At 36.5% G+C, this 23,648-nt stretch overlaps 1 protein-coding gene and 1 pseudogene across 3 annotated transcripts in view; both read right to left on the minus strand.

Moving 5' to 3' along the window:
- Window positions 1–21,534, minus strand: part of LOC113498862 (serine/threonine-protein kinase SIK3-like) — a 34,929-nt gene extending 13,395 nt beyond the window's left edge. For all 3 annotated transcript variants that reach the window (XM_026879011.1, XM_026879012.1, XM_026879010.1), the window contains exons 1-10: window positions 21,073–21,534; window positions 6,898–7,014; window positions 6,344–6,407; window positions 5,912–6,066; window positions 4,513–4,644; window positions 2,963–3,086; window positions 1,982–2,104; window positions 1,046–1,185; window positions 399–501; window positions 6–55 (exon numbers count right to left, since the gene is read on the minus strand). In XM_026879011.1, the coding sequence (XP_026734812.1) occupies window positions 6–55; window positions 399–501; window positions 1,046–1,185; window positions 1,982–2,104; window positions 2,963–3,086; window positions 4,513–4,644; window positions 5,912–6,066; window positions 6,344–6,407; window positions 6,898–7,014; window positions 21,073–21,222 (1,158 nt within the window). In that variant the 5' untranslated portion in view covers window positions 21,223–21,534. The remainder of the gene's footprint in view (window positions 1–5; window positions 56–398; window positions 502–1,045; window positions 1,186–1,981; window positions 2,105–2,962; window positions 3,087–4,512; window positions 4,645–5,911; window positions 6,067–6,343; window positions 6,408–6,897; window positions 7,015–21,072) is intronic.
- Window positions 1–23,648, minus strand: part of LOC113498864 — a 256,390-nt pseudogene that overhangs the window by 51,820 nt on the left and 180,922 nt on the right.

The raw sequence follows: 23,648 nt of genomic DNA on the forward strand, positions 1-23,648 counted from the left end.
CATACCTTACAGCTAGTGAGATCCAATGGTTGGCCGGTCGTAGAGTCTAACGAATCTAGACAAAATAAAATAAAATATTTTTTAAACATCAGACAATTATAGCACTATTAAACAATCTAGAAATATTTAAGGCCAGAAATCGCAAAAGGGGGAGACCATGTCTTACATACGGTAATACAAAAAAAAATTCGTTACAGGTAGTCAGAACCTTGAAAGTCTGACAACCAGTCTAACTAAGGGGTATCGTGTTGCCCAGGTAACTGGGTTGAGGTAGTCAGATAGGCAGTCGCTCTTTGTAAAACACTGGTACTTAGCTGAATCCGGTTAGACTCGAAGCCGACCCCAATATAGTTGGGACAAGGCTAGGATGAAGATCTTGAATAGTTTTTCTATATTACCTCTATGCTGCAGGCTGTTCCTGGCGCTACTCCGCTGTTGCAGCTTGTCCATCAGCAGATGGTATATGGCGGAGATGTGGTCGAAACGGTCTTCTTGTATAGCCTATACACAACGTATGTCATTAGTAATTATATAGGTGTAAATGTGTATGTGTGTGTGTGTGTGTGTTTGTTATTAACACAAGTTTTGAGATGCCAATTTGATGCTTTTGCTAAAGAGTAATATTATATTTAATAGGCTTTATGATGGTGGGATTGCCTTTTTTATAACTGTTTTGTTTTTGTTATAATTAATAAATAGGAAAAAATCAGTCGTCAAAAAGATCGTATAGAAAAACAATTTTTTTTTTGGTAGAATAACTAATTAATAGTTCCCTATTAATCGCGACAGTGAATCGCGTATTTCCGTTCTTTTAAAAATTATAATTTTCCTCTACTGATAGATGTACATATAGGCAGTTGATTTATAACATCTAAACTTGAAATGTAAGACAATATTGCATCTTAGTAGTGACGAATAGAGAACTCCAAATGTATATGAATGACATTCCTCTTCGACAAGTGACGTGACTCAGACTGCGAGGAGCGTCAGCGAGGAGACATGAAACTTGTGTACTGAGAGACAGTCTCCCAGTGTCGAGTCCTACCTGTTCTATATGCTGATGCGTGAGTCCCGGCAGCGTGAGCATGTGCGTGACCACAGTCCGCTGCTGGGCGGCGCCCCCCGCGCCCCCGCCCGCGCCCCCGCCCCCGCTGTGACACGCACACGCGCCCCCCCACGCGCCCGCTACAGGGAGGGAATAGAATGGAATATTGTTTATTGCACACCACAACACGGTCACATTAACTTGACGCATCGCTGGAATGCTCGCCCGGCAAGGGTCAGTATGGTCAGCATCTTTGTCATTGACACGCGCGTCGATAATTTGGCTAGATTTCTGTTGTTGTTATATTGTTTTTGGATATTATTGTTACGTTTTGCCAAAATGACGTCATCACCAAGCGTCAAGTTAATGTGACCGCGTTGTAAGTACGGGATTTCATAGAAATAGAACATGTTATATACAATATCTTACAAACGTTCATAGTACTAGGTGAGTACAAGTGGGATTCTAAATGAAATCTGTTACAGTTCGTGAGATACAGCTTCTTGAAATACGGACAGACGAACAGTAGACCACCAGCAAAAAGGTTAAATATACAAATACAAAAGCATTTTTATGCAACTACGTATTTTGATATCGTCATATTTGCTTTTTTACAAATTTTATCAATAATGCATCAAATTTGATTGATATTACCACAGTTTGATCGGTGTTACCCCTAATCACTTAGGTATCTATATACTGTTTAATAAGCCCCTTATTTTAAATGTCTCGAAAAATGATTGATTCATATGACTAAAGAACATTCAATAACTATAGAAATCCAAAATACACACGTTGTAATAAAGGGGTAACTCTGATCAGATTGGGGTAACACTAACTTATAACTTGGCATATCACACGTATAAAAACTTTTCGATGCCAAATGTCTAATTTAATAATGAGGCATTACTTCCTGGCACTATAAGTGCCACTCACCGTAGGCCCCGGGGCCGGGCCCGGGCTGGTGCGCGGCCAGCCAGCGGTGTCGCGCCACGCTCCGCAGAGAGAGGCGCTTCTCGGGCTCCACGATCAGCATGTGGCGGATCAAGTGCTCGCAGTCTGCGAATATAGCATCATCATCATCATCTAGTTTAGTGGTATGACAGCGAGTAAGGTAATTCGAAGGACTCAGGTTCGATGACCAGGCACGCAGCGACTTTAATGACTGTTTTTTTAATAATTGCTTCGCGCTGGGTTTCGCGTAGGACAAGCATTTGTGTGATCCACGAATGCTTGTTCTGAGTCTGGGTGTCTTTGTGCATATGACTTGAATGTTTGTAAACCCCCCGCGACACAAGGATTAAATTCCTTAGTGCGGGAGTCGTTCTTCTTTAAAAAAAAAGAGACATTTTTAAGATTAATTAGTAATAGCAATTGGTCGACAATAAACGCGAAATTGGATAATCTTCGCTGTACTGGAAGAGTAATTGATCAGTCAATTTTATGATCAAACGGTGATTCATTAGTCCATTAATCGCTCAATAAACCAGTCCAGTTGTTCAATTAAACAGTCAATAATTAGTTGTGTATTAAGTTGCTTTTTTTAACAGTTTCGCAGAGGCAATATTGAATTTCGCGTTGGCATGATCAATTGCTATACATATCATAAAATGCTTGACAAAATAATGCATCAATATTATTTAAAAATATTTTTATTTATTTAAAAAAAGTCGACTCCCACACTAAAGAATTTAATACTTAAATATGGGTCATGAATAATACACTCTGTATTGTAGTTTGTCGGTTAAATACGGTATTCTTTCCAAAAAATATTCACACCAGACTTTCTATTTCTATTATCTGTTAATTCCATAGTCAACATTGCTGGATTAATTCAGTTCAACTGTATTCGTTTTTTATTTTACTAAGATGTTTGTCTGGGCCCTCTGGTAAATGTTATTTTATATATATTCTTACCTTGAGACATAAAGTACGGTATCCTAAACTTCCCGCTGAGCACTACATTCCTGAGCTCGTGTAGGGTACTGCCGTCGAAGGGCAGAGCCCCGCACACCAACACGTACAGAACCACGCCAAGAGACTAGAATAAATTATACAAGTGTTATAGCTGTTGTGGGATTGTAGAAAACAGGGCTACGAGTAGGAATTGGGATTGACCAGGTCGGTGGTAAGAATGATAAAGATAAAAGATATATAAATAAATATTCCACAACTTTCGCACAGCGCCATCTAGTCTCAAACTAAGCAGAGCTTGTATTATGAGTACTAGACAACTGATAAACATACTTATACATTTATTAATATATTACACCCAGACACAGAACAAATGATCGTGCTCATCACACAAACATTTGTCCTGGGCGGGAATCGAACCCACGAACTCTGGTATAGCAGTCAGGGTCACTAACCACTAGACCAACAGGCCAGTCAAGGTCATTTATTTGTAAGTACAAACAGCAGGTTTGCAAGCAAGTTACGTCCTAACGCCACACGCCCACACGGCGTACAAAAATACAAAATTCAAGTAGGTATGACAATAGTAAATTCCTTCTATTTATAAATAACTAACATATTTAACTAATTAATAAAACTATACTCAGACGATGGATGACATTATAAAATATAAGTTGATAATTAGGTATTTAGGAAATCATGTAGACTATAAAAACAATTTTCTATTAAATTGTTAAAATGTTAAAATTTAAATTCAGCGACTGTAAGTTGTTTTATAGATTTCGGTATAAACAAATCATCATCATTCATTGGCCTAGCCTTTTCCCAACTATGTTAGGGTCGGCTTCCAGTCTAACCGGATTCAGCTAAGTACCAGTGTTTTACAAGGAGCGACTGTCTATCTGACCTCCTCAACCCAGTTACCTGGGCTATTATAAAATATTACTGGTAATATTGTTTATATACGAAAATTACTCCTACAGATAGGAATATATGGAGAAAGTGTAGGATTAAACATTAGTAGCACTAATAGCTATCCTAGATCTTAATTACAAATTTGAGACAAAGAACTAAAATATGTTTGCCAGGTTTTTTCATTGCATATTTATTTATTTAAAATCCTCACCAAACATTTCGTTTGAACTAATCAAGTAATTTATAAAATTAAAAAGAAAACTAAAATCAAAACAAAAATAAGAAATACATATTTATACTAATATATAAAGCTGAAGAGATTGCTTGTTTGTTTGAAAGCACTAATCTCAGGAACTACTGCGACTAATAGGAGCGAAGATACAATGGAAAATGTGGAAAAAACAGGGCGGGTATAAATCATAACTTATATCTTTTACCCATGGGGACAACAGCTAGTTTATCATAAAAGGTCTACAATTAAAAAAAGCGCAATGCTTCCTTTAATTTTTTGCTATTAAATTGGAGAGGCCTATGTCCAGCAGTGGACTGCTATAGGTTGAGATGATGACGAGGATGCTATTAAATTTGAGGTATAGGATGAAGATTTCAAGGGGGTACAAAGCAATTATTTGACTTACCCATATATCAGCCTTGGGCCCATCATACTGCCGACCCTCGAACAGTTCTGGCGCGGCGTAGGGCGGGCTCCCACACCACGTGGCGAGGGGGGAGCCCGCTGTGTACTCATTACTGAAGCCGAAGTCTGCCAGCTGGAAGGGGTCAGTGTGGTCAGATTGGGGTAAATGTGGGCAGAGTGTACATAGTCATTATTGTTACGATTTTAAAGTACCTGGTAAAGGGCCAAAATAAAAATTTAGATTTTAGGTATATAGATTCATTCTGACCACTTTTGCCCCAATAGTGGTCTGAATGTATGAGAGTAAATCAATATCCATTTATTTAAGATAGGCCACAAAGTAGCACTTTTTGAATATCTAAGTATTTAATAAGTCTAAAGTCTTCTTCCTAATATTAAAAAAGTGGAATGGCTCATCATCTGTTTGTATATTAGGCACATTTTTAGTTTTTGATCTGCATACAGGATATTTTTAATGGGACTTATTGGCCAATCGCTAAAGGATATGGCGTAGAAACATATATATAGTAACCACGCAGACAAAGTTAAAAAAAAATTGCCCTCATTAATTTGTCATAATATTATTTTTTCTGGATTGAATTTTGATTATCAACTTTATTTTAAACACATAAGGTTCATTTTTGAATGAATTTGAATTACTCCTCACGCCAAAACATAGGAATTCCAACATATCACACTGACACTAACTTTCCTATTTCTTACCGCCTCAGTTCACAACGAGTATTGAAAAGTTTTAGATAAACATTGCTATTATTTCTTCTTATAAATGTCTCTCGGAATCGAATTGAAATCACATGAAAGTGGTGTTTCCATCTTTTAAAATGGCGACCAGGACAAAATACGTGAAATCCCGGCATTTTGTGCCCAGAAGCCGGGTTCATCAACAGGTTTTTTTTAATATGCAAATCGGTTTGGCTGTTGATCTAGTGTACTCGACCTGGAGGAGATCTGAGTCAACCAGGGACCCGAAGCTGTCCCGAATACTCTTTAAACTAGGACAGTCTCGGGGAAACTCAGACGGATAGCAGTAGTATACCAGCTGAATTGCACTTTATTGTGTAACTCTTAAAATTGCTTTTTCACTACGCGACAGTCTTGACTTAAAAAGAAAATGCTATTCATTAAAATGTTTTATTATTTTTGCCATTGAGATTTTCCAATTAAAAATACTAGGCCCAATATGATAATATTCTAACAGGATCAAATTACAGTTATTGCATGTTAATTGAAAAAATAATCAACAATATCAGTTTATCAAGTCCTAATGAAAAAACCGACGTATTGAGAATCTTCTCTTTTTTGACGTCGGTCGAAAATACAGATAATTCTACAACAAATGGCGCTTTTTTAGTCCTGTAAAGCAAACTATGATGTCTCACCTTTATATTCATATTCTTATCGAGCAGCAGGTTCTCCGCCTTGAGGTCTCTGTGCACGACCCCGTTTGCGTGGCAGTACCCCACCGCGGCCACCATCTGGGCGAAGGCCCGCGCCGCCTCGGGCTCCGACATGCGGCCCCGGGATACTAGGTGATCTATAATAAGAGTTTTTATAAGTATATCAAATTGATATGAATTGGTTGTATGTCAGTTCTTATTATTAAATCAAATTGTTAAAGATTTTATTACATTCAAATTTAGGTCAAAAAGCAACATTTTTTTAATATGTGGTGGTAAAGTATAGAATCAAAAAGAGCACTTCAAAATCTTAAGCGTAATCTATTTTTAAAACTTCGAAAAAACTTTTCAGATAATATTATTACGGACCATGTGACTGGCATATAATATCAATATTTTCACATAAACACTCACCGAATATTTCACCGTTCGGCGCATATTCTGTAACTAAATATATTGTGTGACTGCTTTCCATAACCTGAAATGGAAAATAAATACATAAGTTTAAAAAACAGGTCCTTCCAAAACGGGGTTAAATAGAAGAAAAGAAGGAAAGGGCTTTTGCAAAGCAGTGGAATAGTTAGAGACTGCTTAAATTAATTTTTACAGGTATTGCAGTCAAGTGAATATATAGAAACTAAATAAATTTAAAAATGAAAATCTTTGTTTTGTCATTTAATCAATAAAATATCATTAATTAAGTATTACTAAAAGCACACGACAACCACAACTTTTCAATGCAAAACCACCAATACGCGAAAAAAATTGATGGTTTAAAGTTACATTTAAAAGTAGAATCGACATTCCCATCTTTATTTAGTCGGTTAAATAACTACAAACAAATGAGAGGTCTCAAGTAACAGATAGATTTAAAGCTGTCTGCGAATCAGCAGTAAGGTATCCTAGGAAAAAAAATATTATGGGGGCAAGTATTGGGGGTAATATGAACTAGTTATAAGGTCAATTACCTGATATAACCTGACTATGTGTGGATGCCTTAATTTCTTCATAATTGCAATTTCCCTGAAAGTCTTCTTTAAATTATCATCATCTAGCCGCGATTTGTCTATTATCTTTATTGCTACCTGAAAAGGGGGAAACACCGAACAACATTAAAATGGGGTAATTTCGAACAAAATGATTGGGGGAAAGCGAGGAGACAGCAGTCATTGTAATAAGGTATTTGCCAAAAAACGTGTTTAGTCCTTCAGACGGATTCCCAAAAAATATTTATATAGCACGTATTTTTCTTTAATTTCTTAAAAATAAAATGAAGGGAATACAGTGACTGAGTGATTTAAAATCTCGTACGACGTCACTTACCAGTACAACTTTTTCTAGCAAGTGATGTTTTTAGCCCCCACTACCAAACTTAAGTGCTTTTTATCATCCTTACTTTATAATGATGTGATAAAATTAAAAATACGTTTTCAATTTGTTTAGGAAGTTGTCTGACGGACTATACAGATTTATATGCTTAGATTTAGTCAAATACCTTATTCTGTCACTATGTACTGTACGTTGCCGAGAACCTACCACTTATTAATGTAATATTAATGAGAGTGTGGAAGTGATGCCACTCTAAGCCACGTATATCGGTGTCACGCTCACACAACTGTATAATATGACTTTAAAACGTGGTGGTAGGAGCCCTAGTTTAAAATTTTATATAATATTCTTTTTCACGTAGTTTTGCGCGTAATTCTTTTAAAGCTTCAAGCTTATAAGTGTTATCCAGGGTGTCAGCTGCCGTCAAATTGTCAGGTGTGCTAAACATCAAATTTTATTCGAATTCAACATATACGTAATCTATAGGGCGTGCCAAAGAAAACGATATAAATGCTCGAAAAAAATAACCTCCTGACCAATATTACCCATCAAAATAACTGATCGTACAGACCCCTAAATATGTAAACTTTCTAGTCACAGTCTATCACGGTTTAAAATAATAGTTTGGTAGCAAATGTACAAAAAACAAAGCTTTAATAATAGACTTCCATTTTTACCTTTACAGTTGCCAATGTCCAAAGTCAAAAAACATATTAATTAATCATTCTAAAGTCAAGTCCAAACATGACTCATATCTCGGGTAGTGAGCAAAAAGTGCTGAAAATCAACTCGTGCGCAGTTATCCCTCCTGTCACCAGATAATCGGAAACGTTACATCAATCTTATGTTATCACGAAGATAACACAAAACCGAATCATTTTGATAAATACTTCTTGTCAAGTTCATTTGTCAATGTTGTTATATTATAGCACAACTAGCTTTGCGCCCGCGTCGAGGTCGGTTATATCGCGTTTCCAAGAGAACTCTTCAAAGGTCCGGGATAAAAACTATCCTATGTTCTTTCTCAAGGTCAACTCTATCTCTGTACCAAATTTCATTAAAATCAGTTCAGTGGTTTAGACGTCAAAGCGTAACAAACAGAGAGAGTCACTTTCACATTTAAAATATTAGTAGGGATACCATTTTAGAAGATAGGGGAGCGGATCAATCACAGGGGTGCCCATCTTTGTCATAGCGAGTTCCTCCGTGTTTCGGAGGGCTCGTTAAATTGTGGATCCCAGCTTATATCTCCCATTTCGGGTAAAACCGCAGGACTTTCAAAGCGAAGATCTCAACTCGGATCCAAGGGACGCGACGACTTCAAATATTGTTTGCGTTTAAGAAACAACCATTACAGATTTCGTGATTTGGAAGGAACGAAAAATTGAGGGTAATGCGCTTATTCGAGGATCTATAACGAATATATAATATATTAAATCTTAGATATACGTTAGAGATCATTTTATAAAGTTTTATACGTTTATATTTTTTTTTCACTGTGCCAACCGATCTCTAACGTAAATTTTCATTACAAATATCTGTCACGGTTCTTGAGATACAACCTGGTGACGCGCGGATAGATTTAGTAACAGGTATTCTATTGTACCCTTTAAATAAATAAAATTTTTAGGGCTTCCCCTCTGTTTTAGTAGTGCCATCTCTTGGAAGCAAGAAGAAAGACACCATACATAATTAAAACGCGACTAAACCTTCGTAATACATCAAGGGATCCCCGACAGCATAAAAAAACGACTTCAATTAAAACTTTTTCCACATTTATTCCAAAAAACCGAATCTGTAAATCCCTCGGTACAGTTATGAGCCCCGACCTTGACCCGCCGGAGGTCAGGATGTGACCTCAACAGTTGTCTGCATTGATTACAATATATTATTGAGGCACAACCTTCAGATTTACCAGGGTAAAATTGGAGTACGGGGTAATTATGTAATTAGTCCCTGACAGCCTGTTAAGATTACATTTTTAGGGGTCTGTCTGTCTGTCACTAGGCAGTATTTTATGAACCTTGATGGGTAGACAGTTGACATTTTCACAGATTATGTATTTATGTTGCCACTATAATGAAAAAAAAGCCAAAGAATTAAAAAAAAATAATTATAGACTTTAGGCTTGTTTTCTCAACATGTTTTCCTATACCGTTTTCACCAACTTTAAAATACGTACTATAAAACATTTTTTTGTGTCGAAAATCAAACCCACGACCTTTTTACATTGGTACAATCCATCGGTTACACCACTAAGCTAGCATTAAACGAAAAATGAAATTGGTCTTATCGTAGTGGTTTCTTAGGTTTACGCGAATGTTAGACATTGAAATGAAACGACTTTTACGGATTTTATCGCGGTTTAATTTTTCGTTTTAGTTCCCGACGTTTCGACACCTTTGCAGGTATCATGGTCTGATACGAGTCTGCCCGTGACCATGATACCTGCAAAGGTGTCGAAACGTCGGGAACTAAAACCAAAAATTAAACCGCGATAAAATCCGTAAAAGTGGTCTTATCGTACAAAACTTTCATCACCTGACACCTACTTACAGGAATATAAAAAACCTTTTTCCGAATAAACATTCGCGAAAATACTTATTTCAATTCACTGAAGTCATACTCAAAATATAACAGTTATCATAGACATGGTATGTTATTATATACCCCACAACCTCAGTACCACGCGCCGGTAGCACCTTGAGAACCAAGGATGTAGCTCGCAGGTCAGATCGACTGGAATCTCAAGGTCAATACTGATGTTTGGTTTCAAATATACCGGCACGTCTTATAGTAACACTAGTTGACCCAGCAAACATTGTTTTGCCTAATAAATTATTTCTAGTTGTATGTATTTTTAATGCCACATTATAAAAAAATAAAAACAAAAATACTGTCGAAAAAAAATAGTGTGAACAACCCTTATCAAATAGATGTTAGTCGATTCTCAGACCTACTGAATACGCATATAAAATTTGGTAAAAATCGGTAAAGCCGTTCCGTAGGAGTACGGTAACTTACATCGTGACGCAGACTTTTATATTAGACTAGCTTTTGCCCGCGACTTCGTCCCCGTGGGTAGAAGATATAAGTTATGATTTACACCTGATATGCTTTTTTTCACATTTTTTCAATTGTATCTTCGCTCCTATTAGTCGCAGCGTGATGGTTTATAGCCTAAAGCCTTCCTCAATGAATGGTCTATTCAACACAAAAAGAATTTTTTAATTTGGACCCGTAGTTCCTGAGATTAGCGCGTTCAAACAAACTCTTCAGCTTTATACAATTAGTATAGATTATTATAGTTTTTTTTTTAAGTTACAACGCAATACACGGCATAGAACTTGCTTGTTTGAGAAATTTTGACAGCATGGATAGGCCGAATAATAATATAGGCTAGAAATAGGTTGCGAGCAGCCGAAGATAGATCTCGATGGCGTGCAATTGGAGGCCTATGTCCAGCAGTGGACGAATATGGGCTGATGATGACAGGGTACCATGCCAAATCTATAGTGAGAGACGTGTCGCTCGTTCGATCCCCGAATAGGACAATCATTTGTGTGATCTATGAATATTTGTTCTGAGACTAGATGTTTTTGTGCGTTATTTCAATGTTAGTGAAACCCCCCGCGATACAAGGATTTAATTACATACTATAGTGTGTATTCATTCCGTGTTTCGGAAGGCACGTTAAATTGTGGGTCCCGGCTGATATTCCTACATCTTTGACAGTCGTTACAGATAGTCAGAAGCTGAAAAAGTCTGACAGCCAGTCTAACCAAGGGGTATCGTGTCGTTTAGGTAACTGGGTTGAGGAGGTCAGATAGGCAGTCACTCCTTGTAAAACACTGGTACTTAGCTGAAACCGGTTGGACTGGTAGCCGACCCCAACATAGTTGGGAAAAGGCTAGGCCGATGATGGTTGTGTATTCATTTTGTAAAAGAATATCCTCTTTTTCCAAAACTTTATAACGTAGCGGTTGGCCCCAGGTTTCCAAAATGACAGTGGAGGATTGGAAACCAAGCAAAGCTATTCATGGTTAATTCTCGAAATGGAAAAAGGGTTTCTGTAAGGATGGCATATTATTTCACAGAAAACCAAATTTAAAAAACTACAACACAAAATATGCAGTGTGTATGTTACTTTTCTACCACCACAAGTTCCAAGCGCCTAAATCGATTATTTCTCAATGAGAATCAGTAATCATTCTTTCATACCTACATCATATATACTGTTTCATCATCATCATCCTAGCCTTTTCCCAACCATGTTGGGGTCGGCTTCCAGTCTAACCGGATTCAGCTGAGTACCAGTGTTTTACAAGGAGCGACTGCCTATCTGACCTCCTCAACCCAGTTACCTGGACAACATGATACCCCTTAGTTAGACTGGTTGTCAGACTTTTCAAGCTTCTGATTACCTGTAACGACTGTCAACGATGTAGGAACATCATATTTACTGTTTGAAACTACCAATTAGAATTTCCACGAAGGTAGTTTCAATATTTTGACTCAGAACTTGTTTTAACAAACATTCTGTTGCTAGGTTAAATATTACAATAAACATAATAGTTTTAATTCACAGGTTGTCTGCACGTGACGAACCGACTACCTCATGGAAAAATACTTTACATAAGGAATTAAACTATGTCATTGACTCTCTGACCTTCTGGCGTAAGAAAGCACTTTTAGGCTGGTTTAATGGAGTATTTGACTAAAAAAGTCTGATTAGACAGGTAGGTAGACGACTACGTCTCACCACTAGGATGTGGGGGCGTTATAACGTTTCTTGTCAGTAAATAGTGTACTGATACATGACGTCACATAAAATTTCAATTTAATGTGACGTCGCCTGTTTTTATTTACACTACAAAATAAAAAAATCCATATAATTACGCTATTTTTGGAAATTTATCTGCTGGAACTAAATATTTCGATTTTTTCTGTTATCTATACTAATCTATACTAATATATAAAGCTGATATACTAATATATAAAGCTGAAGAGTTTGTTTGTTTGTTTGAACGCGCTAATCTCAGGAACTACTGGTCAAAATTCTTTTTGTGTTGAATAGACCATTCATCGAGGAAGGCTTTAGGCTATAAACCATCACGCTGCGACTAATAGGAGCTAAGATATAATGGAAAGTGTGAAAAAACCGGGCAGGTATACCTAAATCATAACTTATATCTTCTACCCACGGGGACGAAGTCGCGGGCAACAGCTAGTATAATATAATATGCCAGATTGTTAAATAATAAATATTCTTTTAAGTAAGTAAAAAATACTTTCACGAGGACAACAGACGACTGTAGCGAGATCTATGCCAAAGCTATTCTCAGTCAGTCTCACCGGTTTCAGCTAAGCCCCGTATGTTACAGAGCGACTGTCTATCTGACAACACAACACATGTCATGTTCCAGGGCAACAGTATATGGGATACTGTGTTACCCAGTGGCATAGGTTGTAGCAAGGCTATTTTTTTTAAATGTAAGAAGGTATCAAAGATCAACAAAGCCACTGAAGGTGTTCTCCGAGGCACAAGGCAATTGACTTCGCGGGTCACCACGCAAAACCCACGGCACGCGATGTATCGCGGGTTCGATCCTTGCGTAAGACTAGCATTTGTGTGATCCAAGTTAGTTTTGAATGGGATCATATCACCCCGCGACATAGGTATTAAAATCCCTAATGCCACTGTCGTTCTTTTTTAAGAAATCTCTCTATTCTTTTGTCACTCATCCAATGACTAAACGCTGCAAAACAGCTAAACTTGAACAAAACACATTTATTCGTATTAACCATCTGTGAACCTAGATAGAATATGACTAGACAATCAGATACTAAGGAATGCAATGATTACTATATTAACAAGATCTGGTTTATTCCAGTTTCATCCGGATTTCATTCAGTCCGTACGTTTGTTTTGTATGAAATAGTATTGGAGGCAAATGAGCGTGACTCTAGGCTGCACTTGACTTGTGATACACGTTTGCGTTAATTGCGGTTCCGTACCTAGGGGTACAAACGGAACCCCATTACTAAGCCTTCGCTGTCAAAACAAAAATAAAAATGAATAGATTTAAAAAATCTAAATAACTACGTTAAATGTCACTCCATACAAATTTTATTTAAATCGGTCCAGCCGTTTCATCGGTTTTGAAGCTTCCCTGAAAATTGCGGCCTGCTAGCTTATCGAAAAGTGCCTCAAAATTGAGTTGCAAAAATCCAACCGAAACGACAAACAAACAAACATACAAGAAAGTGAGTGTATAAAAAAAAGGTGGAAAAAATTAAGAGTCATTCATTCAAATTACGCTGCTAAGAAGCACTTTTTGAATGCCAAATTACATTTAACAGCACTCAGTTTCGCCCACCCCTCACCGCTTCCTAAATGCTTTTGCTACGAGAGAAGAAACGGTGCAACAAACTCCATAGCAGCACGCTGTCTTTCCGTTTACAATCAATAATAATATAAAAGTATAGGTGTCTTGCGAGATAAACAAAGATTTAAATAACTAGACAGTTTTAAAGATAAATCCTATCCTCTTTGTACAGGACTCCCAATGATGGCCGGTTATTTGTTATAGACCATATAAGACTGGCCAATAAACAAATTAGCCACTTTCCCGCCAAAGATAAGACACACGTCTCTACGTCATAACGTAGCAAGAAGTCCAGCCAATTAAAACAGTTTTTCATTGATTAGCAGCCAATCATAATAAGAACTATTTATTCGAAACTGTCATCAAATTTATAGGCCGATGAAAATTCAAATCGTATTGCTACAGGTATTACTTTAAAGAGTTTTGTTTATTTTGAATTAACGGCTTTGAAAACAAAATGGCGGCGGATGTTTGTAAATAACTGTTTTGACCTAATTCGGGAGGATGGAAGATTTTTCATATTTACAGATTTGATATGGGTACTTATTTTAAGCTATCTTTCTGTTATAAGTAGAATTAATGTGTGTTGCAATTCAATGACTGCACAGATTGCAGGGTGGTTGAGGTCACCACGACAAACCTACTAAGCGCGACGTGTCGCGGGATCGATCCCCGCGTAGAACAAGTATTCTGTGATCCATGAATGCTTGTCCTGAGTCTAAACTATGTTGGGGTTGGCTTCCAGTCTAACCGGATGCATCTAAGTATCATTGTTTTACAAGGAGCGACTACCTATCTGACCTCCTCAACCCAGTTACCTGGGCAACACGATACCCTTTCGCGTTCAGGTCGGTTATATCGCGTTTCCAAGAGAACTCTTCAAAAGTCCGGGATAAAAACTATCCTATGTTCTTTTTGAAGGTCAACTCTATCTCTGTACCAAATTTCATTAAAATCAGTTCAGTGGTATAGGCGTGAAAGCGTAACAGACAGACAGACAGACAGACAGACAGACGGACAAACAGACAGACAGACAGACGGACAAACAGACAGACAGACAGAGTTACTTTCACATTTATAATATATAATAGTAAGGATTTAAATAGCTTTTTAGTATAAATCTACATATATTGAGAACGGGAAATCCGAGATGATAGCGCAACTTCATGTACTCGATGCATTACAGGATAAAATCTGTATTATATATGTATTATAATAAATTGTTCCGTATAAGCTATTTGCATGACAATCCCAAAGGTTGAAAGGTCTGCGTTTTGTGCTGTGGAATTTTGCCGTTCCTTCTTCACAGCTTGAGTTTTAGGAAGTAGTGAAAGGTGGGCGATTCGGCTATCTATAGATATATTTTCTGATGTTCGAAAATCCGATCAAATGCCTAACAAATTAGGATACAAAGTAGCATTTTTTAGAAGTCAAAGAATCATATTATACAGACAGCGCTCCGTATAAATAATCATCCTAGCCTTTTCCCAACTATGTTGGAGTCGGCTTCCAGTCTAACCAAATGCAGCTGAGTACCAGTGTTTTACAAAAAGCGACTGCCTATCTGACCTCCTCAACCCAGTTACCTGGGCAACACGATACTCCTTAGTAAGACTGGTTGCCTGAGTTTCTAGATTCTGCCTACCCGTGACGACTGTCAAAGAGGTGTAATTAACAGTGGTAACCTATAAATTAACGTTCCTTCCGAAGCACGGAACAGACAGCACTCCGAGTCTGATACTAATTTCATGAAGATATAAAGTATGTTTTGTGTGAATTTGTAGGGGATAATTTCAGAATTTCGATGCGGAAGGACTACGTCCAGCCAGAACTTAGTAGGCTGAAATGAATGATCTGCAGGGATAGCCAAGTGGTTGACGCCAAACCCACTGAGCGCGACGTGTCGCGAGTCGATCCCAGCTTAAGACAAGCATTTGCGTTATCCACGCTTGTCCTGAGTCTGGGGGTATTTGTGAATGTGACTTAAATGTTTGTAAAATCCCTAACGACATATGGATTAAATTAATTAATGTGGGAGTCGATTTTTAAATAAGAAATATATCAAGATCTAGTCAGCCGATTTTGGACATTATTTTCCATAAGACCATGTAGTTTGTGACCTAGAATATTTATTAACCTGAAAAATACAGTCGCAGGAAGTGGTCACGGTAAATCCAGTATAAATTGTTACTCCCTGAATGACCTTTGACAAAAATGGCGTCGCTTCGTATCTGTTTGCACGTGTTTACTTATTATGGTAACAGGATAATTTATGAATATAATAATTAATTTGAAGATGTTATAAAACGTGCATTTTCTATTAGAATCTATTGTTTTAATATAAAAAACATTATAATTATGAATGCGTAAGTATATGATTGTTGTCTTTTCACTTTCTTTGGGTACGGAAAACGTCATGAGGACACCAGGACACTTGAGATTGTTTTAAGAGGGCTGTATAAAAACCTTGACCCCAGGTGTTCATCAACCATACGAAAGAAAGACAGCAGGATTGTCTGAAAGGGTTACCGTGGCCCCGGTACACGAAGGGCAAAGGAAGGAACATGGGTGGGTCTTGGTCAGTAGGAGTCTGACAGTCCCTTCCGCTCAACCCAAAGCGGGAGCAGTCATTTGATGCTTTCCCATCCATCTTTTCAGGCTATAGACTCCACAAGTTTTAAAACAAGCCTTATTTTCCACTGAGAAATGATAATATTGATAATAAACAACGTTGAAAGTACTTTATAAGGCCTTGACCTCAAGTCGTTTAGCATTTTTTTCTCCCGAGCGGAAAATGCCTGTTACTTCATAAAAACAAGACGAAACCGTTTTTTATCTATCTTTTATTTCTTTTTTCATACCGACTTTTATTTAATCCTTGTATCGCGGGGTGTTTCACAAACATTCAAGTCACATGCACAAAGACACCCAGACTCAGGACAAGCATTCGTGGGTCACACAAATGCTTGTACGACGGGATTGAACTCGCGATATATTGCATCCATTGGGTTTTGCATGGTGACCTATATAAGATTCTGATGAAAGGTAACCAAAGGAAATCAAATAAAAATTGACCAAATAACGGTACAGTTAAAAGTTTCAGGCATGTTATTAAAACTGGGAAATACCCACGCAATGTAACGATCGTCCTCGGAGATACAACTTATTAGGGTATTAATTAATATTGCCCTATAGATAAGTTTATTAATACTTGTTTTTAATTGTACGTGTTTGCGAATACACTAATTGAATAAAATTCGAATACGTATGTTTGGTTTAGACCAATAGGGTAGAAGACCTGGTATAAAAAGTAAAAAATCTATTTAGTTCCTGAGTTAGATAATTAAAAAGTATTCGACATGTATTTTTTCCTTTTTATGAACAAAGAAAATTGACAGATAACTAACTGCCTGAAAGTTTCGGGGGCTTGTGACGTAACAATATCGTAAAAATTTATACACAATTGTGACGTCACGCATAAGTTCTATCCACCATAATTTGATCAATTTATATTTGCGGGACAAAAGAAAAAATACGTACCATTATTATGCGTTAAACTACAAGACGGACACTGAAAAATATGTATCATCATATCTATTGTGGAAGAGGGACAGAGAATATACTGTGCATAGCGCTTTCTCGCTCTTAATAAAGTAGTAGGGATGACAACCATTTCTTTTCAAAGTCCAGTCAACATCATTCCTCTGCCCTTATCCCAATTTTATTTGGGATCAACGCAACATGTCTTCTTCTTCCATACCTTCCTATCGGCCGTCATCTCACAAGAAACACTCTTTACAGCCATATCGTCTGTCACACAATCCATCCATCGTTTCCTTGGTCGTCCTCTTCCCCTATATCCATCCACATCCATACTCAACACCTTCCTCACCACATGATTTTCATTTCTCCGTATACCATGATGTAGTTTAATAAATAATATTGGATACGTCAGACAAAAATAAATTGATCAAATTACAGTGAATGAAACTTACACATGACGTCACGTATACGTATAAATTGCTCAGTCGTTACGTCACAAACTCCATTTAGTAACTTTAAAACAGTTTATCTTTATTAAGGCACGTTTCTTTTAACCCAATTGTCATAACTATTATTGTTCTATGTTCAGACACTAAAGAATCGACAAGATATATATTAGACTAGCTTTTCGCTCGCGGCTTCGCCCGCTTCGATGTCGGTTATATCGCGTTTCCAAGAGAACCCTTCAAAAGTCCGAGATAAAAACTATCCTATGTTCTTTCTCAAGGTCAACTCTACCTCTGTACCAAATTTCATTAAAATCAGTTCAGTGGTTGAGACGTGAAAGCGTAACAGACAGACAGGCAGACGGACAGACAGACGGACTACTTACTTTCGCATTTATAATATTAGTATATTATATATACTTTATTTTTCGAAAATTAATTTTTCGTTAGCCTATTTCTACGGAACCTTCTTTGTCACGAATCCGACTCGCACTTGACTGTTTATTCAAGTATAGATTAATTTTTATGCTGTTTCATATCTCTTGAGGTATTTGTAAAACAGGTGGGACTGTCTTTGCCCAGCATGGGGCAATTATAATACAGATAGCAGTTTTTGATAACGATAACGAGTTTCGAAGTCTGAGTTCATGTGACTAGTTATAACTAGTCACCCTAACAATGCTGTGAGTGATTGTAAAAATATTTATATTATTGTGTAAGTGATTTGAATGTTTGTGAAACCCCCTACAATACAAGGATTTAATTTGTTAGTGCGGGAGTTGTTTAAAATAAACATACGATTTTCTTTTCAGGAAGTCTTTCTTCTTTTAAAACACAATAATTCTTGTTTTGTTTGTTTCATTTATACCCAGACACAGGACAAATAATTTTTTTTAACTGTTCTTTTACAAAATCATTCTCCTTTAAAAAAAAATATTCTTGTATTGTTTGTTTCATTTATACCCAGATGCAGGACAAACATTTGTGGATCACACAAATGCTTGTCCTGCGTGGGGATCATGCAAACGACAAGTCACACAGTGGGTTTGGCTTGGTGATCTTCCTTCATTGCCTAAACCGCATCTTTGCATTGGACTGTGTTTTCATTCGAAGTTCTTTAAAATCAAAATCCATGTATCCAAAATTGGCTGTGAAGTAGCACTTATTGAAGTTACACAGACAGCTCCCCGTATTGGCTACCCTTCACCACTTAATAAGTGCTCCAGTTGACTTCATAAGTTCTAATCTCGTGACATGTTCAAATAACATTGATTACAATAATTTGTCTATGGGTATTTATTTGTGCCAGCACAACAAATCTAAGCTTATTAAATTGAAGAATTCATACTTTTTCTCATGTCTTTTATACACTCACTTTTCTTGCTTGTTTGTTGTTCCGGTTGGATTTTTACAACTCAATTTTGAGGCACTTCCCGATAAGCTAGCAGGCTGAAATTTTCAGGGTAGTTTAAAACCCGATGACAATGCAATTTACAGAGGATTATGATAAAATTGGTGACAAATGGAAACATGGCTTTTTAGATTTTTTTAATCTATTGATCATTATTTAAATTGACATTCAAATATGTGACAAAAAATGTTTCAAGTCGGACATAATATCCAAGCCATTCTCTACCAAAGTCTTATATATATATTTTGCTATCATGCCATTCACAAATATATTTAAAAGATAATATACAGAGGTATTGCTTTAATTATGTGATGTCAATCAAGACAGGATGTGCATTTATAAATATAATAAAAAACATTATAATATTGTTTCATAATCAATTGAATAATGTGATTAGTTAAAACAGAAATGTTACAACAGATTAGGATAAACAAATGTTTTAATAATCTGGTAAATAACCTCTTGTTTTTACGATCTTATGCTTCCTAAAGTAGTTAAGACTTTTCACTTTTTGTCACCCAGTACCATGAACCTAAAAACTTAAATGTCTTAACAAATAATTTAATAAACACACATGTAGTTCCCATAGTTAGGCTCTTTAAAAATATGTATTTTCCATACTAAATGTTTAGTTAGCGCCCTGTCTCTCAGAAAGCTTAACCCCGTATGTCACAGAGCGACTGTCTATCTGACAACACAACACATGTTACTGGGCTATACTGGTTATCAAACCAAAATTAAAGGACAAATCTTTTATTGGTTGAGTCAGAAGGTCAGTCCAGACTTCAGACTTGGGTATAGCAGAGGAATATAAAAGTAAAACTAGTTGTTTCCGGCTAAAACCGGATCCTTCATTTTTCTTTATAGGGAAATAGTTGTAAGAATAAGTTATTTAATACACAGTATTAGTTTTAATTGATAGATTGCAGTTCCACACAAGTCTTTTTTACCTGTTTTTTAACTAAATAATAACAAAGAAACCCTTTTATAAATTCAGTTAAATTACAACCAACAGAATTCAACATAGCAAAATCAATTAAGAAATAGGTTTTTCCTAAAAGGATTCCAATAAGAAACAAAACTAACATGTCATCAATAATAGAGTAATTAAAAACATAAAAAGTCCAATTAGATTAATGAATATGTCACTGTGTCAATTTTCAAAGATGTTTTTATTGTTTTAAAAGTTAAGAGCTGTCAAACTATTTATCAATTTCAAATAATTATCTATTTATTTCAGTTGTTATTTAATACGACATAATGTGACTATCACACTAACAGATCGTATCTCAAGATAATTATGTTATTTTGATTGTGATAAAGAGTTTTTCTGGCATGTCTCAAGTTTAGTTACGAAAAATGTTTTGAAGGATGTAACTTCAATAAATGTATTAGTGGGCAAAAACCACTGTGTGGCTCATAGTACGCATTTAAACGAAATAGTAGCAGTAACAAGACACTATAATTGATCAAGTGGGCATTGAATGAAGACATCAATTGATCATAATTGACATAAAAAACAATGCGAAAGGTCGCTGAAAAGTTGAAAAATGTATCATCCATTCCCGCCATATTGTAGAATAAACGTATTAAAATGTTTAAACAAGCAAAGGCAACTAATCAAAAATCCCATAATGCCATACGAACTTTTTCCACTACAATATTTCGAAGTATTAACCGACTGATTGGAAGAGTGTCGTATTTGTTAGCCGGTTTATAGTAAACAATGTACAATCAAACTGGTTTGTTTAATGTTATTTTTTTTAACAAACACGTTCTCGCCCCTCGTTCATCAGCTAGTTGTAGATTAAAACGGGTTATATTGTAATGTTTGGCAAACCTGACCGCTGTGCCGACGAAAGGCTTCGGACGAATGGAAAAAAACCACTCATCACAACACGAAAATCGCGCACTACACTAACGAGATCACACTGACACCTCTGGATACACTTTACAAACGTGAAAAACAGGAATAAAACACTAAAAGCACAGTGATACGCGACATTACGACAATAGGGTACGCACCTTACTCTTAGTTATAACGTGTGTAGCGAGTTTTACAACAGCGAAATTTCCTGTGCCAATTGTTTTCTCCAGCTCGTAATTGCCGACACAGACGAGCTGGTCTATCGGGAAGTGTTTGCTTTTGTGCATTGGCTTCATATTGCTGGCCATTTTCGTGTGAAACTTGAAATAAATTGCTCGACCTCACATCACCACCGAGCGAAATTCGTCTACTGGCGCTAGTTCGCGCCGACTGCCGCAGTGGCGCCACTGTCACTCACGTCATTAGCTTTGGGATGTTCATGTGCGCCCCTCAATGTTTCATTAACAAACACTATTTTATTTATATTAAATTCACATTTTGACGCTCTATTCACATTTACAACTTAATAACTTGAATTCGTGATCATTTTAATCGTACTGCGTATGTCAAACAGGTGTTGACAGACGCTCTTATCACCGTTTCTCTTATCAATACGTATGGTTTCAATTGAACAACACTGGCTCATGAAAATAAGAACTCGATTCACAACCTTTACGCGACTCGTACTATCTCTTTCGATCTGATTCATGTGTCTAACGGTAGAGGAGGATAGCACTAGTGATCTCCGTCAGGCGGCAGTTTCAGTGACGTCATTCAGCCCGGCTGACGTCACACGCGGCAATTTCAAACTAAAAGACGGTGTGGGGAGTACGTCAGTAGAAAATATCGATTTTTCTTATCGTTAAGTGCAACTTTTATTAATAAAGATAATTTTCATCGCAGTACGTAACAACTGAGTCGCTTGGAACTTTCTCGCCGACGCACAATGAATTCATTGAAAATCATGAATGCTCATTCAAGTGAAGCTGTATTGTAATGAACACTGATTCATTGCTTCTCTCGTTGAGAGAGTTTTTCCCTTCAAACAATAATAGCTGAGCTTGAATCTAATCAATGACAATTGGTTTTTTGTTGTAGAAATCGGTGGAAAACTATCGCTTTTACCTAGAGAGCGCATTACAAAATTCAAGGTCTTGCGTTACGCCATCTAAATGTATTTGTAGTAGATATATAATCTATTCCATTATGTAGTCGCCGCGAGATAACTGGCTTTCTATAACATAGCGACGTTCATTCATTGATGCTATCTCCATTGTGAATCTGTATCGATTGAGTAAATGCTGAGAAAAGCGCCATCTGTTATAGTTTTACTGTACTGACCCTTTCCACAGTCAGTTGGTGTAGTAGTTACTGTACTTTTTACTAGATGGCGCTGTAGCGCGACTTTAATTTTGGATTTTTCTTTCTTATGTTTTTCTTCTCATATCGCTAAATCCTATATATATATATTTCATTGTTATAGAAAATAACTTACGTGTAGTGTTAATATTTGCCATACAAACGGAAAACATATTCGGCTACAAATCTATAAGACCAGTGATAATGAGAGATTCACGTTTTAATCTATTTTGGTACATTTAGTATAAATATTTAGTTAAATATACTTTTATTACGTGGATATTAACACTTATTATAGAAATACGTGCTTAGTACGTTCTGTAGCAGGCTAGCAATATTTTTTGTCTGTCCATTTAATTCGCCTTATGTTCAAAATAGCCGTAACGATTGATTTGGCTTGAGATCACATCGAAGTTGATAATCATATCCGATAAAAGTAGATAGTAACGTCAGAATATTTCTAGTTAGGCATGATCCTAAAATATCAGGGCAGGATGCACAATAAAACACTTTTAAATAATAATTTACTCATTTAAATATATATTTATATAATAGTAATTTGTTACGTATTTTTACATAAATTGTCGACGAGCGCCGACCATTTTACAATTTATAAATAATTATTACAATAAATTATTTTTATTTATCATATTAATACAGAAACACTCTACGATTTAGCAATCTTTGGTTAAAATTAAGATTCCCTGCGAAACGCAACGTTAAAAACAATATAACAATTGATAAAATTATACAAAAAAAAAAACAATTCGCTCGGGTCGCGCCTACACCGCTCGCCGACCCTCACCGGGGTATTTAGCTATATCTTTACACTAACCATTGACTAACACTTCGTTCCGGCGGATGTAAGCGCAACTTGTTAAGCATATTACTATTAGCAATTATATCTATGTTAGAAACGTTTTTTTTTTTTTATAATTAAAAATAGATAAACGCTATGTAGTCGGGCGCGGGACGGTGATCACAAGGGGGCCGCGGCGGGACGGAAGCGCGTTTCTAAAGCAAACATTACAAACAAACATTCAAACTGCATTAAAACTATTAATACTTTGTAAATAGATTCTCTTTGCCCAACGGTGGGCACTCTTGTAACAGAACAATGACTAGTTAATATCAACAGACTATTACTAATTTCTTTATACAATTTCCTTGTGCATGTTATTGCATGCACGTTTTTTGGGGATCGGTATTTGTCAGCGTGTGATTGTGGACAATGATATATTATATTATGATTAGATGTCTCTAGATGAGAGCGAGGGATCTGGTAAATAGGAATGATGGCTCAAATCGCAATGGCTTTACTTGAATTACCTCGCCTTGTGGTTATATTTTTTCTTAATTCTTGAGAAACCTGATA

This window comes from Trichoplusia ni, chromosome 11 (assembly GCF_003590095.1).
Source record: "Trichoplusia ni isolate ovarian cell line Hi5 chromosome 11, tn1, whole genome shotgun sequence".
Lineage (NCBI taxonomy): Eukaryota > Metazoa > Arthropoda > Insecta > Lepidoptera > Noctuidae > Trichoplusia > Trichoplusia ni.